The 20,390-nt window shown below is 41.5% G+C and overlaps 1 protein-coding gene across 3 annotated transcripts in view; it reads right to left on the reverse strand.

The window, feature by feature from the left end:
• LOC112118435 (SLIT-ROBO Rho GTPase-activating protein 2) overlaps positions 1-20,390 on the reverse strand; it is a 204,790-nt gene that overhangs the window by 99,004 nt on the left and 85,396 nt on the right. For all 3 annotated transcript variants that reach the window (XM_026655276.1, XM_026655275.1, XM_026655277.1), the window contains exon 3: positions 12,726-12,918. In XM_026655276.1, coding sequence (XP_026511061.1) covers positions 12,726-12,918 — 193 coding nt within the window. The remainder of the gene's footprint in view (positions 1-12,725; positions 12,919-20,390) is intronic.

Below are 20,390 nucleotides of genomic sequence, written 5' to 3' on the forward strand. Positions count from 1 at the left end.
TGAGAGTTTTCCGGGGCCCCCGGAGCGAGTGAAGGACCCCACTCCAGGGGCCCCGAAAAACTCTCATGGGGCCCCAGGGGCCCGGGGCAAATTGCCCCACTCGCCCCCCCCCCCCCCCGGGCGGCCCTGACTGAAGAAAGTTGCAACTGCTAGGTATTAACCTATATAAATCAAGCACTTCCTACTGAACTGCCCTAGATAACCTGAAATCTGCATTTGTTGTGTGGTTAATGATGGTTTGGTTTGTTAATAAACTGATGAATTAATTAGTAACAGAATCTTGTCCATGAAAGGAGGATTTCTGCACCTCATATATACACACCAATATGGACTATATATGCATACATTGCCACCTGTCCTTCCAGGACACACAAGGAGGAGTTCTGCATCTGCCCTTTCCCATTCCAGCCCCAGATAAAAGCTTTCACCATAAGAGAAAAAATTAATGCCATATTTTACTAAGTTAAAAAACCCTTTCTCCAAGGGTGGCCCTGGGTCTGGTAAGACGTACTTTCAACTTTCATGGGACAAGAGACACTATCTCTAGCCCATAACTCAATGAAAGAAAGGATCGCAAGCAGACTAATGAAAAGTTACTGTTAAAATTTGCTGTAAAAGCCACATATTCCGTAAGACAACTTGTGAAATAGGCTGCGATGACAGCTTCACACACAGAAACTAGAAGTCAAATTAATTGCAAGGATTTGTAAGATCACCGTTAAGTGACAACACTGTGTGTGTGTGTGTATCGTGCCTTTCTGATAAAGATCTCAAAGCATGATTAAATATCCTCCTTTAAAAGATGGGGAAGCTGAGGCTGAGAGAGAAAACTTCTCACTTAAGTTAGTGGAAGGGTCAGGAATCAAACCCGCATTTTAATGACTTGCAGTTTCCTGCTCTAACCACTAGAAACCCTGTCTCCAATTCCTGAGGAGGATCTGTTGTTTCTTTTCCAATTCACTTCTTCACTCCTCTCACCTAGGCCAGTTCAGGGCTGCCAACTCTCCCTGCTCAGCCACTGCTGTGTGAAGCCTGCTAGCCAGCCTGCACAATCTGTGTCCTCACCCACTAGAAATGTCTGTTCCTGCCCACCTCCATCTCCCCAGCTTTCCAACGCATCACCTACCACGGTGGCCGCCCTACCAACTACTGAACAGTTTGGAACAAAGGGATAAATCATCAGTAGCTAGATTTTACAACTGATCTAAAAGATGGCATTTCTAGGAACCATAAGCATGGACAACTACAGAGGCTTAGAGACAAAACGGTCTCTTATTGAATCACTAGCACCTGGTTGTTCTCTGAATGTCTCCTATTCATGTACTAACCCAGTCTCACCCTGCTTAGCTTGCGAGAGCTGACAAAGTATGTAGCTGCAGACAAGAATCTATGCAGGAGGCCAGAGTGCAGCATGACATATGTGCTTTATTTTTCAAATAAAACAAGGCACAGACTCTGGCCATCATAAGAGATTAAAAAGTTAAATGGACAATTCCCAGCTGTCCAAACTGCTGCACTGTAACACTCGAAGCTATTCTAAGAAGGTGCATAGCAGAAATACCAAGGGCCCATGAAAGTTCGGTGACTAAAACTGCTGGTGTCTAATGGCGCCAGACAGCATGTTGACACACTGCATGTGGTCACACATGAAAGGCAGTCTTGCAGGAAAAAATCTCCAACGCCACACGATTCTAATTGGGATTGTCACCTTAAAGTCTGTGCAGTTAGTGCCATATCCTAATCTCAACCTCTGATAGCCACCACACAACAGTGCTCCAACAGATTTTTAATTTTTTATTTTAAGTCCTTTCATTTCTGTCTGTGGGCTCCCTTAACCCTTTCAGTACCTTGTTAAAGTAATACCATCTTGCATTTATACAAGTCTATTACCTCTCACTCCAACCTATTTACAAATAAATGAGATTCATTATTTGGTTGACAGTGACAATGTGCTCAGGACTAGTAAAAGACAAAAGGTAAAGGCAATCCCTACACTGAAGAGATTACAATCAAGAGGAGACAGACAGGAAAGACAGGATTGCACTGGAAAATGCAGGGGCAAGGATAAATGAAGGAGATGGGGTTTTTGTTTGTTTGTTTGTTTTTGGTTTTGTTGGTTTTTTATGTGTGTGTGTTTTTTTTTTTTAAGGGCTCTCTGATAATAAAAGCTATATATACACATACACAAATTATTTCAGCCACCTCTGAACTGCAGCAGTGTCTGGGGTAGAATGTGGCAGTTGTTTTCACAGCATACAGCAAAGCTACACAACCGTTCCTGAAGACAGGAAGTTAAAAATACAATTTCTAGCCATAACCACGGGCAGAATTGCAGCTATTCTTGCTCACTGTAGTTCTCAGAGGGGCTGGCACATTTTATTCTGTTTTTGATTTCAGGTCACCCACGAAGGAGATGTAAGTGTAAAAGTTGGATCGACTCCCAGCCATTCCTCTAGGTTTGACAGCATTGCTTCAATGGGCGATATGTTTGAATTAATTTAAAACAGACCTAAGCCCAAACTGCAAAGTTTGGATCTGAACTTCCTCCAAAGTTTAGAGGGGTCCACATGGAGGATGCAGATTCAGCCCAAACTCAAACTCTTCCTAAAGTCAGATTCAGGGCTTGAAACAAACCTCTCTCTTCTTGTTTAAAGCCTGTGCTACGACAACGGTAGATCTACAGAGCTTGTTTAGGTGAGTCTTAGCTGGACTGGATCTCAGCATTTGTGGGGAGAAATGAGGGTATGGGAGGTTGTGCACAGATTAAAAAACCTACCAAAGTAATGGTTTCTTAAGGCATGTGGATTTTTTTTTTTTTTGAGTGCTCTCTTTGTAAAATCCTGCAACTTTCACTTAAAAGTTTTTTGTCTGTCACCAGAGCAGAGCTAGAGACTAATCCAAGGCCTTTTAAGTTATTAAATTGCCCGTCCACATGACATCTGGCCAAGGAAATTGTGGATCAACAGACCATTTGTCCCTTCTACTGAAATCCCAAGCAAGGAACAGGAGCTGTTCAGGAAGTGAGGTGACGCTTTGAGGAACCCCCAGCCTAGTCCTGGAGCAGAAAACAGCCTTTTCTTAAAGGAGTTGCTAAACAAGAGGACTATGTCTGAGTGAGGTCAGGGAACAACCCCCCAGAGGAGAATGAACGTGGCACCAGGGAACAGCTTTGTGATCAATGTAAGCCTCTGAAAGATTTAGCATTTAAATGAACAGTGCCCTGGGATTTCACCCTGTGGGAGTACAGAAGTTCTCCAACTGCCCTTCAACTTTATTAGCAAGCAAATTTTCTGTTGTCATGATAGAAATAGGGGCTCAAGAGGGACAATGCTGAAAAACAGCAGCGTCTTGGACTTTATACATCATAAAAAGCAAAAAAAGAACAAGCTCAAATTTTTTAAAACATATTTTACATGTCACCTTAAAAAGATAGCCTTAAATATAGGCTTCACTAACAGATCATGTGGCCTCATTAGCCACTGAGTCCTTGTCTACACTAGACTTGATTTCCTAAACTTTTGCACCAGTGCTAATACTGGTACAATCATTGAATCTTGGCCAACAGTAGGATTCCTAGTGCAGGCAAGGCACTGACAGCATTTTAAAATTGCTGCTAAGAACATTTCCGCCTTAAGACCGGGCTTTTTGAATGCCTCCTTGAAGGAAAAGTCTTTACTTAAGTGGAAAATTTTCTGTCTCCAGTACCTATCATTCAGTAGAACTCTGCTCATCCAATGGTTTTTCTCTGTTAGTCAAGAGAAAATTACATGGAAGCCTTTGTTTTGGAACCTCCGCCATTTCCATAGTTGTACAGCATTTGCAAACAGACAGAAGGAAAGAAATTAAAGAAAACAATAGGTCACGTGAAATCCCAAACATTCACAGCTTCCCTTTAATTTAAGTTGGTATTCAGTATTAAAAGGGACTTTCATTTTCTGTGGGAATGGAGATGGATAATAATATTTTATACCTACGGGGCTGGCGACACAAGAACCAAGTTCTTCATGCATATCACATGGAACTATAGAGCCTGCTGAAGGCAAAACATTTCCAAGGAACAGAAGTTACTTTGGACCATGGGCCAGTGTAACTGGGTGTAATCTTGGACCAGTGCCAGAACCATAGTACTGATGGATTGAAGGATCAGTGACCATTTTAAAGTCTGATATATACAATCCAGGCTAGAAATTGTGTTCCCCCCCCCCCCACACACACACACTAGAATACGGGAATCAGTATCCAGGTGTATATATAGCATGCTTATAGACCTAGTAAGTGATAGATTTTTCAAGTCACAGCATCATGATTATGATCTTACTAATTCCCCATCTCATATCAATTCCAACATTAATGTAACAGAGACTATCTTTTGAATCATGAGATCTAGAAACTAATGCTCAACCACCTTCAGACCTTAGAACTTCGTTTACATGGTATTCAGCATTACTCACACTTCTACATAGTGGCTGGTAAAAATCACAGTGTCAAAGGCAGGGGTGAGAAACAAGGTAGACATTAGAATTATGACATTTTGAAGTCTAGTTTAATGACCTATCAGGGCTAGAGACTGACAAAAGCTGAATTTATACCAGGAAAATTTAGCTCCATAATTCTTCATGTGTGCAGCTCCACTGGTGGTTACAATGATAGAAGATTTAGTCTAGACAAACCTCCTGAACCATGACTGCATCATCTAACTCTACATAGGGCAAGACAGATGATACAGTGGTAAAATACCATCTGCACACTCCCTGTGTCTACACAAGTCTCCACTGGTGGAGAATGATGCGTCTTAACTTTCCAGGTGTAGACAAGATCATTGAGTAGGCCAATGCAACCAGGATGAGAAATCAAAAAGATGAGATTCCCAATTTCCAATGAAAAAAATTAAAAGGACAAAATATCACTATGATCATAATTACTTAATAAAATCCATTTTGGTTTAACGCTAATAGTGTATTCATCTAGTCAAAATATTTTACCAAATCCACCCAAAAACCTGCATTCTCTCCCCCTTAAAATTAGTAACCTCTGGAGATTCTGAAGACCTAAAATTATGTTTCTCTGTAAATTGCTGATTCAAATCAATATCTTAAGAAAGCCTTCCTGACACTGCTCATGCTCGTTGTAAATTCAAAGAATTTCAAGCATTGACATATATCCTTGCTTTCCAACCCGCCTTCCAAACATTCCAGTTTGGAACATCTGTTGTTTACAAATGCTCAGCTTGAAGGCTGCCAGACTTGTTCTGCATCCTCTACTTCAACGCAGAGGCTGCCAGAAAGTCATCTGAATTTCATGCTAGGATGTGCTGGCCATTCCTCTATTCAGCAGTTGACAATTGATGCTCAGGATCCTACTTCCCAATATTATCCTGGTTCTCTAAAGTTATTTTATAATTTTGTCTTAAAATAGTCTGCAGACTTATATTTGTTTAGTAGTCTTTTTTTTTTATTTCTCCCCTTAAGAAAATTGCTGAACATTTGCAATGCTATTTATATATTCTTCATGGTATTTGCTACTCTGGATGAACGGGCAGATCAAATCACAGAAGATCCAGAATTCTGAATGTTAGACTGAAAGGTGTGAGGGCTGAAGGTCTGAGAACTCCCACAGTGGTTGGATGAACCCTTCGGTAGTTGGTAGAAGCTACACTCTGTTTTGTCATGCTTCTTTTAAGGAACCTTAAGACTGAAGGCCAGTCACAGTAACATCTGCTGCAATGCATGTGGAGAGTGACTAGTGTTCTGGGTGCCTCAATTTCTGAGTGGCCAAATTCGGATGACTTAAAGGGGCTAAGTTTTGCAAGTGCTGAGTATCCACCCTTTGAAAGTCAGGCTCCGGCAGCTTAAGAAGCTGGGCTGCAAGGGAAACAGCTCTTATTTTTGTTTTGAACATTACATGATCTAAGGGAATACCTAGCAAGAGGTACTAAAAAGTGCTCACCAAATAAGTACCTCGGATACAAATATTCTCGCAATTCAGTGTTCTCTACCTGAAATTCCCCTTTAAAAGAAAAAAAAAGGGGGGAGGGGGGAAGGAGTCAAAGTTGACAGCTCCAGGAGACATGGACTAGTGGTTAAAAGCAAATGAAATCCAAGTTCTCATTCTGACTGTCATCAACTCATGTGCCATCTTGGTTAAGTCAATCTGTGCCTCGGTTTCCCAAGCTGTAAAATGGGGACAGCAGTCACCCACCTTGGTAAAGCACTCAGATGCTCCAGTGAAGGTGGTTATAAAATATTGTGCAAACACATACACAACCCGTTTCAATCCACCACTGTCTATTCATAGCTTATTGCCGGCAGCCAGTAGTCTAGGTTTCAAAATATCCCCTAAAAAGAAGGGTACAGCTGCCTCAAACCAAAGCTCATGATGTGGCCATGCCTAACAAAAATAAACCCAACACAAGTCTGCACCTCACAGTGCCCATGTCTACTGCTCTGTTTTCATACAGCAGTGAGAGTGGTGGTGAAATAATTTCAATTTCAAGGCTGAAACTTTGGGCCTGCTGCTCTTGACAGCATTCCATTACATGAACCCACGTACAGTAACTCGGCAATGACATGGTAGCTTTTGATTATGAAAGTACATGCAAATTATAGGGTAATTGCCTAACAAATTTCCTCCTTTGTTTGAAGTTTGTTAGGCCATCTAAAAATTGCCAGTGACAATTGCAAGCGACATGGTAACCTGCCATTGAACAACATGGTATCTTGTGACATAATTACCATGTTATATGAAGGAACGTGTTATTATTGTGTATATTTAGGGTTCTGGCTTCTCAATTACAGAGTTGCCACATGGTTGTGTGTCCTGGAAAGTCATGCAATACCATGGAAATCCACCAGGACAGAAGTCTGACAATTGGATTTGCTCAGATAGTCTTTTAGGAAGTTTTAGGTTTGAACAGGACTTGAAACATCTGTATAAAAACACTTTTGGCTAAATTCCATCTCCACTGTTTAGAAAAGAATAGTGTTTGTGATAGTTAATTATGCTTTGAACTCAACCACAACTAGCAAGGCTGTAACCACAAAGCAGTCACTCAAAGGGCTGAGTCACAATAGCACTCCATTAAATATTAACTACAGGTGTATTCAATGCTTGAAACACGGCCTGAAAGGGGGCTTCTAGGAGGAAAGATAACATCTGTGTCTAATGAACAACACTCATTCAAGGTTCTGCCTCATTTAGATTTACCATTTTTCTAAATTTGTCCAACAGAACAGTCTCCTCCCCCATGATACAAGGACATTTATGTCACATATTGCTATTGAGTGATGTGCAATGTAACGTGGCAGTGCCGCAACAAAATATGGCCACATGGAGATGTTTCACTCTTGACCCTGGAAGCATTGCTTGTACAAAGCAAGACTACATAGACAACTAAGATGATGGCACAAATAGCAGAATTCAATCCATTCAAAACGCTGCTGGTAAAGTTGCCTCTCCTTTGCAGCTCTGACTGATTGATTCTCCACGTTCAAACTCTTCAATGGATTTCCCCTTGCCTGCTCCACTGGTCTCATGTTTTTGCCCTCCCTTCAAGGTCCACTCCCGTTGTTTCTTTTAACTCTCCATATCAATTCCTTTGTGAGCCTGTCAGTTTTCTAGTTTCTCTTTGTAGTCTTCTTCCATTCTCATTTTCACATCTTCTTCCATGCTGCCCTGTACATCCAGAGCAGCCTCCTCCTCCCAATGCATCAGGAATGCTTCTTCAAAACACTTCTGAGAAGCCTTTCAAAAATAATTTCTTTAAGACTTCTATATCATGTTAAACTTATTCCCTTATCTGAAAAAGAACGGGCATCTCATCAATGTAGTCCATGTCTAATTAAGACAATAAGCTATGGGCAGGAAGTGGATCTAAAGTTTTTAAAAGATCCAAACATCCTCCTGGGCCTCAAAAGAATAACAGTTGGTAAGTGGCTAACCTAAATCCATATTCCCCCTCTCTCTTAACCATATACAAGGACTAGGAGACCACGTGCCCAGTAGTTACAACAAAGGATTGGGATCCAAGTCTCGGCTGCTAATCCACACAGAGCCAAATGAGTCACTATGGTATGTGACCTCAGAGAAGTCATTTCAGTTCACAGTGCCTCACCCAGCCAACTTAAGGAATAGTGTTAAAATGCCAGGCCCCATTGAAAGCCATATGTTGCATCTGTACACAACTTTATGCAAAAACAAAATTGGTTAATTTTAAAGTGAGTTGATTTGAAGACAAAGATGCTGTGTCTGAGGAGAGACTTGAGGCTTTTTTCTAGCCATGTTATTCCCTGACCCTACCATCATCAAAATTCCTATCTCCTTGCTTTCCTTCACATTGCACAATTCTAACTAGGACATCCCACAGCAAGAGACAATGCTTTAAATACTAACTTTTCCCCCTGATTCTGCTGTGCACTGTTGAATAGTTTGAGAGTGGCTGCAGTTCAGTGGTAGGTTAAGCTATTACAGTACATCTAGGTCTAAATCATGTAGACCTTACAATAGATAAAGCTAGCATGTGAGCTTTGCAAGGACCAAGAATGATTGCAGGATTTAGTCTCTGGAGTTCCAAGTGCTTTGGGATGCTACCCAAGTATGCAGTATTCAAGCCATGCCCCATCCCCTCCAATCATCTACTAGCCTTGAGCATGGTACCTTTGTGCATTAACCAGCCAAATGACTGAGCCTGCAGGATCAATATGTTGCTTGCTTCCTTAGGTAGTATTTTTAAGTATTGCTTGCCTTAACATCTACAAGAGGTAATGATGGCCAACCAAACTATACAAGGAACTACCCAGAACAGGTTGTTTCAAAACATTTTTCACTGCTGTGGCCAAAAAACCATCCATATCTAGATTATCCTCAATGGAGGAGTAAAGGGGAAAAATAACCCAAAGTCTGACCACATTTTTGCCCTGAAGACTGCCAAGTATGCGCTTCAACAAACTACTATAATGAGCACAAGTTCTAAAAGGCCAGAAGGCTTCACACAGAAAATGCTCTGCTCTAGCCTGGAAAAGTCAGTGAGAGAAAGAGAAGGAATGACCAACAGGATTCCTACAGCCAGCCTTAACTATGTCTACAGGATGTGACGTGAAAAGCTAAACTAACAAGTTCTCAGAGCATTTAGATAACACCTTGAATTGCAGCTGGAAGAGGGAGGGGCACTCAGTACAAAAACATCTGAAGATGTTATATGCCTATAATGGCCTGTCCAACTCAGACTGGCTGCATTCTGCACTAGCCGGGGCCTTTTAATCCTTTTGTCACCAGGCAAAACGACTCTATTTTTGAAGAGTTATTAGAAATACAAAATTAGGCTCTTTAAAAAAAAAGATCACATGCATTGAAACCACCTACTGCAATACTCTGCCTAATACCTTTGAACAACAAACAGTGCAGCATCATTTAAGACCCTGCTGGATTTTTATTAATCACTCCCATATTAAAGAGCCAATGAAAGCCTCAAACAAGAGGATAGCAATGTACACCCTTCCAACATTAGATTGTTAATGCAAGAGCATTTCCTTTGGGAGGTTTTATACCATCATTTAATATAAATGTATTTTCTCAAATTTCATTGGCAAAACGAGAACAGTCTAATCAGGATGTAGCAGAATTAATCACCGTTCAAGACACAACTTTAGCCCATTTTTAGTGGTGTCTGCAGAAAGCACACAGCTTTCAGTTCCACAAAAGTTTTTACTGCTGCTGGAAAGGACAGAAAAAATCTTCAAGGCACAATTATGGTTCTATAAATACATAGAAGAATTCTCTGGCAACCTCTGTTTAATAGCTCTGTTTAGAGGTCAGACTTTGTGGGTGATATAATGCAGTGTGTGTTTTAATGAGGATGTTTGCATTAAGTATCAGTTTGGCAGAGAACAAAAGGTGAGTTACATCAAAGCTGTATTAAAAAAAAGAAGTCACAGGGTGACTATTTAATGGCTTCCAGAGAAAGCTTTCTAGTATAAAAAGGAAAATTGCTCCCCCACCAGCACCAACAACGTGTGTCCCCAAATACAGCAATTAAAAAAGCCCAATAAAAAGAGAGATAATGCTGTGATCCAACCCTGGCTAGAATTTAAAAAACTGTATTTTGGGTGGAGGCAGATCCAGATGGATCCCTTCAGAGGAAAAAAGGCTGATCTGTCCAAAATTGAAGTGATTCATATCCCAAGACTACTTTTGCCTGGAGTTGCCACCACAGCTGCTATCTTGACAACAAAACATAACAAGCTTTGTGCATGTTGGGATATCAGCTGCAGCAGCGCCATGCAAGAAAGCCAGGATAAGGGACTCCTTTGTTCTGATGATCTGGCCACAAGATGGTCTCCAAATTTTAAGCTGCTCTGCATTCTCTGCATTATATAAACTTGTGTGCACACTCCCACCAGCATTCCAGCACTATGCATATACATACTCTAGCCTAAATAATAGTTAATAAGATGAATAGACATTCTTGTCTGATGGCAGAAAGGAAAATATCAGTGGTTCGTCACATCAAAGTTCAGCACATGCTGGGTAATCCCACTCAAGCATCAAACTCATCACAACACGGGGGGGGGGGGGGGGGGGAAGAAGGAGGTAGCAGCCAAGGAAACGTGTTCAGGGCACCAGAACGTGATGTTTTAATCAAGTGAGAATAGTGCAAACCCTGATCTAAAAACAAGAGCTGCACTACAAAAGCAACTAAAATAACCTGGTCAGAACTGTATTGGATTGTCCTGTTTTGCACGTTGTCCTCAACTACCAACTCCCCAGGTAGGGACTCACTTGTTTGGGGCACTTCTTCAATCATGTAACACCCTACACACCCACATGGATATATAAACGAATAATCTTCTCTGGTTTCCTCCCACTTCATGGTGTTATCATCATGGTAGAATCAAAGAAGCCAAAAATATTTTACAGACTGACCTGGATCATATGAAAGTTCCACTAGAGAATCATACTTTTATCTGACACACAAATCTTCTAGCTGAAGGATTTTTAACCTGCCATCACCTTAGTATCTAGGTACCATACACAAAAATTTGGATCATCTCCTCCATCCAAAAGTACCATTAACTCCACTTCTCCACCATTTATGCTGCTTTTCTTCCTGAGGCCAGGATCAAAAGTGATGGCATTGCAGAAGTAAGGGTTTTCTTAGGAGTATACTAACCCCCACCCCCAGAACTGAGGAGTTTTACTTAATGGCTTTTTAACTAAAAAGAGAGATATAGCTGTGACGTTATTGATATAATCTGGGACCATATAGATCATTGTTGCAACCAAGGTCCTGTAGTGGCACCAAAATCTTGTATAAAGGGGGTCAAATGGGGTGTCTTAGACAAGGTTATGGTTTACTGGTTATGATTATGCTGTCTATATGTGTGTATCAATTTTGTAGTTGAAGTTATGAATATTGGCTCTATACTGTCTGTATTTCAAACTTATGCTATGCTGCTGGGTGACATCCCAGACAAGCTGGTGTTAGCTCTGCCTAGCCTGCTTGATGGCCCATTAAGGACCATCAGCTATACAATGGACCCATTGAGAGAAGGCAAATATGCCTTGAGACTCAGCAAAGTATGCAGGGACTGGCCCATGTGACTCCAGGCTCCATTTTGCTGTAATTTTCCACAGTAAGAACAAAGAGGTGTTCTTACACCTGGAAAAGACTATATAAGGCTGATGCCTCATCTCCATCTGGTCTTCAATCCTGCTTCATACCTCTGGAGGAACTTTGCTACAAGCTGAAGCTTTGAACAAAGGACTGAGGACCCATCCCAGCGGGGGATGTATTCCAGAGACTTGATTTGAACCTGCAGTTTATTCTATCGCTGCTGCAAGCCTGAACCAAGAACTTTGCCATTACTGTATGTAATTGATTCCATTTAACCAATTCTAACTCTCATCTCTATCTTTTTCCCTTTATGAATAAACCTTTAGATTTTAGATTCTAAAGGATTGGCAACAGCGTGATTTGTGGGAAAGATCTGAGTTGTATATTGACCTGGGTCTGGGGCTTGGTCCTTTGGGATTGAGAGAACCTTTTTTGTGTATATTGGGATATTGGTTTTCATAACCATTTGTCCCCATAACGAGTGGCACTGGTGGTGATACTGGGAAACTGGAGTGTCTAGGAGATTGCTTGTGAGACTTGCGGTTAGCCAGTGGGGTGAGACCGAAGTCCTCTTAGTCTGGCTGGTTTGGTTTGCCTTAGAGGTGGAAAAACCCCAGCCTAGGGCTGTAACTGCCCTGTTTGAGCAATTTGTCCTGAGTTGGCACTCTCAGTTGGGTTCCGCCAGAACCACATCGTCACAATAGCAAACACAATAAATTCATAATATTAGAAAAAAGTATTCCCTTAATAGTCAAGATAAAAGCCAAACACATCTAGGGAAGAGCTCTGATTCTGCCCTTCACTTTACACGCGTGTCAGCTCCCTCATTAAGTTATTCTCTATTTTCCACTATCCACCATTCCATTCCCCCTTGGAGTTACACTCCACCAGCAATAGTTGTGCTAATCCAGCCAATTAACTCACGCACAAAAGGGAAACTGCTTTTTTCAAACACACACCTGGGTCACTTGAGAGAATAAGGATTTTCCCCTTTAAGTTCCTAACAAAGGGACATGCTGCCCCCTTCCCTCCCCTGCCACCCCCCAACGTTCAATATTTCAGCTCTCTCCTCCCATCCCCATGCCCAGCCTCCAGAAGGAACTTTGCAAAACTCTACTTGAATTGCTGGTCTTTGGTGCTCCTTGTTTTAGCCAGGAATCTCTCAGCCAACTTCTCCAAGTTCCTTGAGTAATCCATCTCGATCTCTGCCTTCTTGCGGAAGAAATCCTGCAAGTCCTGAAGTAGCTGGACCCGAAGCTCGCACTGTTGGTCGAGGCATTTCAGCTGCTCAATGAGTTGGGTGCGAATCTCTGAGCAAGGAGAGAACCGAACAAAATACCAAGTGTTAAATAGAAGCCCAACAAAGGAAAACCAAAATGATAAAAGTTAACCTAGTAAATCAAGGTTAAAAGAGCTCTCCCTCCCCATCAAGAGATCACCAAAAGCATCCAATTAACTGTATCCATAGTTAGAAAATGGTTACAATTACGTTTAGGTGACTATGGCCACAGGACGAGAGTAAGGCGATCTGGAACCCAATATTGTACACTTACAAGCAAAGCTCTACTGCTGAAAATTTCATCAATCCTAAATGTCATGGGCATATCTGTCATTAAGAAATGGTCACTTCCCCAAAAATGTCCTGAATCTCAGCCTAGATAAGACTGCAAAGCTGCAATCTCTCCTCTTCCCCTGCACCTCAAAAATCACTCCACAAAGTCTCTCAATCAAACTCCTTCGTTGACTATTCCTGAGGCAAAACCAAAGGAGCTGTGTGCGTTTTGGATATTCCCAAAAGACACCAATTTGGGATTATTTAGTTAAGTGCAGTTAGTGTGAAACCTCCATTATTAACACAGCACCACCAAACGGATAAACCCCTGTTTGGAGGAGCCAGACAGCATTTCCACTTGGACAAAGCCTCCAAAAGTAACACTTTCTTTTAAAAAAGGATCTCTCCGAATAACATGTATACACATGTATGCCATCCATAAGCCTTTTCAGGTACAAGTGTTCTTTAATGCTGTTTATGAAGCAGAATTATTAGCAGCAATACCAGTTTGCATTTATATGGCATATTTCATTTAAGATTTCAAGGCATTTTACAAATGTGAAATCAACCCTTGAAGCTTTTGGAGATAGGCTGTTAATCTCATTTTACTGATGGAGAAAATGACACAGAATGGCTAATGAGTAGCCCACATTCACACAGTGAATCAGCGTGAAGCAGAGATGTCACAGTCCCTTGCTTTAAAAAAAAAAAAAAAAAAACGAACTGGCAGTTATTGAGTTACTAGGAGAATATTTAGCTTCCAACTCTAGCAATTAACACAACAAGAAAATAATAAAATATGTACTTTCATCTGAGGATCTCTGGGTGCTCAAACATTAATTAGAGCTGCCTATTATCACTGGTGATTTGCTGCTGCTTCTTCCTAAGTGTTGAAAAAACATGTTGTTCCAGGACTGAATTTAAACTGCAATGTAAGTTAGCAAATGAAGTACTTAGCATTCAGGTCTTCTTCTACATGCACAGCTTTGTTTATGCCCGTGGATTGCACGGATGCAAAGCTTTATGATAATGGTCTTATTTGGGGCTGTGGTTGGAAAGTACTTATTCCTAGAATGATCCATTTGAACAACGTAACAGACACTGAAGTAGATTAACAAGACCATTTTTAACGGCACTACAGACAGATTAATAAACTTAAACATTAGTGCAACCAGCTTTGCTTGCCTCCCTGAGCACATCTGTCCTCTTGTCACTGACGGAAACTTATCAGGATCCAGCTCTGACCACTTTACCCTGCCAATGCACCACAAAGACCAGCAGGACAGTGTGAACAAGAAACAGTTCCATGGAGTTCAGTGACAACTCTCAAGCAAAGTGATCATACACCCTTATTTGGGAGGCGGGATAGAGGGAGAAAGGGGAGCAGTGGTAAGGGGTTCTGTTTCAGGTTGTTGTTTTTCCCCCCCAAAAAGTCAGGATATTAGTTAATTTTTTCAAGTTATGAGATAACTTAAGGCTCTCAAATTTGAGTTGATCTTTGTAAAAAAGAGTTTAAATTGGAAGTCTTGCTTTCCCAACAGTTTACCATCCAAGGCAATTCAGAACACATAGTTCAAGGAGCAGGTAAAGGGTGTGATTCCCCCCAGCTGCTCTCTCCCCATAAATGCTACATGAGGGCAAACCTGGTCAACTGTAATTTTTTTCTGGTTGGAGAACTCATGCATCTTCTATCCCTCTGTCAGGGAAAATAAAATTACATGCAAATATGCAAACTTATAGTTGTGTGCATTTATTTTCCGTCAAAACACCAAGCCACATTCATTCCTTCAGGCAGAGTAAAGTGTCAATTGCACTTCCTTCTCCTAGTGTGGCCTGCTACAAAACACAGGATGGGGTTCACACTCTGGGAAAGGTACCACTGCCATCTGTTCTTACAGTCAGGGTTAGATTCCATTTCCATCAGGGCTCCATAGAAGCCAAGCCAGGGGAGACCACAATGGACAGGCACACAGTATTCTTTTAAGTGCACACTGATCATGATCCATGGGCTTCTTGAAAAGGGCCATTGAAACCATTCATGCTGCCAACTGTGGAGTACCCTACGTAGGCAATGTTTAAAAAAACAAAAAAAACAAAAAACAAAAAAAAACCACCACACACCCTACATGTTATCTCTCCTGCAAATTTGTGATACCATGCTGCACATTCATTTCCACATGGCAGTAACATTTCAGGATTTACAGGGGTTGGAGGAAGCAAAACACTTAACACTAACACAAAATTTACTAGCAGTTATTTAATGGTTGATACTCAGTCTACACTATATTTCTTCCCCATTCGGCTTTCTCCCCATTTCCAAAAGCAATAATGGATTTGAAAAGCTTTGTATGCGTGATGAGCTTATTAACGTGCTATGCAAATAGACCTCTTTTCCATCTGTGGCTTTGTCGGTAAGACTGATACAGGAATGAAGGTGAGCCAGCTATATATAATAGACTGAGGAGCAGACAGAGCATTCCATAAGGAATGTGCAGTAATTCATTGTTTCCTTGGTGTAATGAATCACTCTCCTCACCACTTAACCTAATACTCATTTGCAAGTCTGCTATTCTGACACAGAACATCCTGCAAGGCCAACCGCATTAGCGAATTTCTCCTCCTCCCACCCCTCACCTCCTCAAGTAAAACTGATGGTCACATACAGTCAGGTGGTGTTGCTATGTGGTAACTAAGGAAAGACTCCCATTGATTTCAATGAACTTTGCCTCAAGCTCTAAACCTTTAATAGGGTAAAAAAAAAAAAATGTAGCTAGCACACACACAGGTAACAGAGGCACCTGAAAAGTAGATTCCGATCTGTGTCCCAGTAAAAATGGCACAAGCATCATGCATGCAGCAAGTCACTGGCATGCAATGGGTTCTATTAAAAGGTGGAGTAGACAGTTGTGTTTGTTTTTTTAAATAAGAGGGGTTCTATTACCAGAGCGTGGGGGAGGAGCACAGCAGTGCCGAGTACTATCTAGAGCGGGGGGGGGGGGGGGGGTGTCCTTAAACTTCATTGCACTGTGACCCCCTTCTGACAACAAAAATTACTACATGACCACAGGAAGGGGGACCGAAGCCTGAGCCCCGCTGCCCAAGGCTGAAGCCCTCAGGATTTGGCTTGAGCCCTAGGTGGTGGAGCTCAGACTTTGGCTTCAGCGCCGGGCTCCAGCAGGTTTTATGCCAGCGCTGGTGACCCCATTAAAACGGGGTCGTGACCCACTGTGGGGTCCTCACCCACAGTTTGAGAACCGCTGATCTAGAACCTCACCCTCTTTCAATGCCCCAATTTTAGAAGACCCTATAACAAATAATTTTAAAATTATTTGTTAATTAACTGATCTATTGCTTGTAGATGCTCCCTCCAAATGCTTGGAAATGAAAATGCCTCTTCCTCCCTATTTTTGTAATAGCTTGTTTTTTTACATTTGGCAATTTAGTGATGATTTTCACCCTATGGTTCCAAAATCATAGTTAAAAATTAAAATGGCATATTCTGTTCGCTCCATTATTTATGTACCAAGTGTCCTATGGACTGCAGCCCACCTCCTGACACGTCTGTTAGTGAACCATTGCTCCAGAGACTCAAGAGAGCACTGACGGTGGCTCCATTTTCCCCTCAATATTTTTTTTTTAACAGCGGTGGAAGAAAAATATGTTTCTCGGGAATTTTCCAGTTCCATGAACAGGGCCAATTAGATAGGCAGAACTGCAAGGTCTCAATGCGTGGATGAAATATGGTGTTTGAAGGAGGAATTTAGGTTTATGAGGAACTGGACCACCTTTTTGGGAAAGGAGGAGTCTATACAGGAAGCTCCAACAAAATCAAAATGGAAGAAGACTGTTAGAATGTAAAGGCAGGGGAAAGACGATAGGTGTGGAGGAGCACACAGTTCAGACATACGCATCCCTTAGGGAAGGATTTATTAAAGGGGATACTCTATATCCTAGCAAAGAGGAGATGACAGAAGTTGATAAAGTACAGGTAGGAACTGAAGAAAGGAAAGAAAAGGGAAGAAAGAATCCCATTCAATTACACCACATGAAGGCAGACAACCAAATATTGACAAATCTGATAAGTGCTTATATACAAGTAATACAGTAGGTCACACTGGTGGGAAGTGGCACTACATGTGAAAAGAAAGCAATGTCAAATATACTAAAAACCTTAAATGAATCAAACAATACCACAGAATCTCTATGGATAAAAATTCCAAGCATTAATAAGGGTATATAATACCGAGCGGAAATATACCACCAAGCACCTGACAGGTCCTTGACTCTGACTGAAATGCTCAGAGAGATTAGAGAGGCTACAAAAACAGAAAACCCAATAATAGTGGATACAGCTATGATTTAGACAGGTGTTTTTAGTAAAAGTCATGGACAGGTCACTGGCAATAAACAAAAATTCACGGTCCATGACATGACTTTTTACAAAATACCAGTGACTAAATCTTGGGGGGAGGAGGGGCAGCACTGTGGAGCGAGGGCTCCGTGACTGCCACGACCTCAGTGACAGACAGAGCCCGAATAATGGGGGATTTCAACTAGTTCCATACTGACTGGGTACATGTCACCTTAGGATGGGATTCAGAGAAAAATGTATACACCATTCATGATAGCTTCCTGGAGCAGCCAGTTATGGAACGCACAAGGGGAGAGGCAGTTCTTCGTTCAGTCCTAAGTGGTGCACAGGATTAGGTATAAGAGGTGAACATAGCTGAACTACTCAGTAATAGGGACCATAATGGAATTAAATTTAACATCTTTGTAGGGGGAATAATTCTTAAGAAGCCCACCACAGTTGCATTTAACTTCAAAAAAGGAAACTGCACAAAAAGGAGGAAGCTAGTTAAATAGAAACTAAAAGGAGCAGTCACAGGAGGAAAATGCCTGCAAGCTGCATGGAAACTTTAATGCGATAATAGAGGCTCAAATTATATGCATACCCCAAATAAAAAAAAAAAAAATACTAAGAGGACCAAAAAATGCCACAGTGGCTAGACAGAGTAAAAGAGACAGTGAGAGACAAGGACATCCTTTAACAATTGAAAGTGAAATCCTATTGAGGAAAACAGAAAGGAGCACAAGCATGTGGACACCGGTGATCTAGTTGATATAGTGTACTTAGACTTTCAGAAAACCTTTGACAAGGTCCCTCAGCAAAAGGTTCTTAAGGAAAGTAGGCAGGCCTGGGATGAGAGAGATGGTCCCCTCATGGATCAGTAACTAGTTAAAAGGTAAGAAACAAAAGGATAGGAATAAATGTTAAGTTTTCACAGTGGAGAGAGATAAATAGCGGGGTCCCCCAAAAATCTGTACTGAGACCACTGCTGTTCAACATATTAATAAAGGATCCGAGAAGAGTGGTAAAACTCCAAGGTGGCAAAGTTTGCAGATGATACAAAGTTACTCAAGACAGTTGAATCCAAAAATGACTAGGAAGAGTTACAAAGGGATCTCACAAAACTGGGTCACTGTGCAACAAAATGGTACTGATAAACCCAAAGCAATGCACATTAGAAAACATAATCCCAATTATACATACACAATGATGAGGTCTAAATTAGCTGTCACCACTCAAAGATCTTGGAGTCATTGTGGATAGTTCTCTGAAAACATCCGCTCACTGTGAAGGGCAGTCAATCAAAAAGCTAACAATGTTAGGAACCTTTAGGAAAGGGATAGGTAACAGCACAGAAAATATAATGCCACTATATAAATCCATGGTATGCCTACAACACCTTGAATACTGCATGCAGTTCTAGTTGCCCCATCTCAAAAAAGATGTTAGAATTGGAAAAAATACAGAAAAAAGGGCAACAAAAGTTATTAGGGGTATGGAACAGCTTGCATATGAGGAGAGATTAGAAAGACTGCAACTGTTCAGCTCAGAAAAGACAACCCAGGGAGATAAGATAGAGTCTATAAAATCATTGTGTGGAGAGAGTGAATAGGGGAGTGTTATTTATCCCTTCACATAACACAGGAACCAGGGGGTCACCCAATGAAATTAACAGGCACCAGGTTTAAAACAAACGTAAGGAAGCACTTCTTTACATACACACAGTCAACCTGTGGAACTTGTTGCCAGGGGATGTTGTGAAGGCCAAAAGTATGACCAGGCTCAAAAAAGAATTAGTTAAGTTCATGGAGGATAGGTCCATCAATGGCTATTAGCCAATATGGTCAGAGATGCAACCCCATGATCAGGGGTGGATCCCTTGATAATTGCCCCGTTCTGTTCATTCCCTCTGAAACATCTGGCACTGCCCACTGTCAAAAGTGAAGATACTGGGCTAGAAGGACCATTGGTCTGACCCAATATGGCAATTATTATGTTCTTTTATATGCCTCCTGCTGTATTGCAACAGGTGGCAAACAATGCACAGGGCAGCCTTCTTGTTTCCCTCTAAGATCTAGCTCATTTAGAATTTGACTCCCACTGGCATCTCAGCATGTAGTCACATGACAGCTAGTTTACTCCATTAAACAGACTCTCAGCTGAATTATTGACCCTATCCCAGACCCAGAGAGACGATGTCATTTGTCACAAAGGCTTATTTTATATTGTATCCATCATATGAACAGAACATCAAAGCTGATTCAGTGTTTTCCCTTAAACGGATATGGAAGCAAAGCACACAGCTCGGATTCAGCAACCACTTGCCTCTTATAAATACTTGCATATTTAGAGCTTGATTATCTGCGTTAGGTTATCTTGGGGGAAGTCAGCTACTCCATTGGCACATGCAAGCACAATAGCTGGTATTGGAAGCAATACTCACCTCTACTGCTAGCAGAGCACCTCACCCTCCCTGATTGAACTAACCTCGTTATCTCCATACTGATTTATACCTGCCTCTGGAGATTTCCATTACTTGCATCTGAAGAAGTGAGGTTCTTACCCACGAAAGCTTATGCTCCCAATACTTCTGTTAGTCTTAAAGGTGCCACGGGACCCTCTGTTGCTTTTTACAGATTCAGACTAACACGGCTACCCCTCTGATACAATACTCAGGATGTGTCAGAAGGCAAGATTGGGGTGGAGTGGAAAACAAAGATATAGCTAAGAGTGGTAATGTAATTGTTTTTTCCCCCACCTCCTGCTACCCGATCATTGATTTCTTAGGAAGGTAGCTGTAAGGCAAGCTCAGAGATTCTGCGCCAATAAAGTTCTTCTTTTAACAAGAACTGCTCAGGAAACCATTTCCATAGCAAACA

This window comes from Terrapene carolina, unplaced genomic scaffold (assembly GCF_002925995.2).
Source record: "Terrapene carolina triunguis isolate 2854851 unplaced genomic scaffold, T_m_triunguis-2.0 Scaffold199, whole genome shotgun sequence".
Lineage (NCBI taxonomy): Eukaryota > Metazoa > Chordata > Testudines > Emydidae > Terrapene > Terrapene triunguis.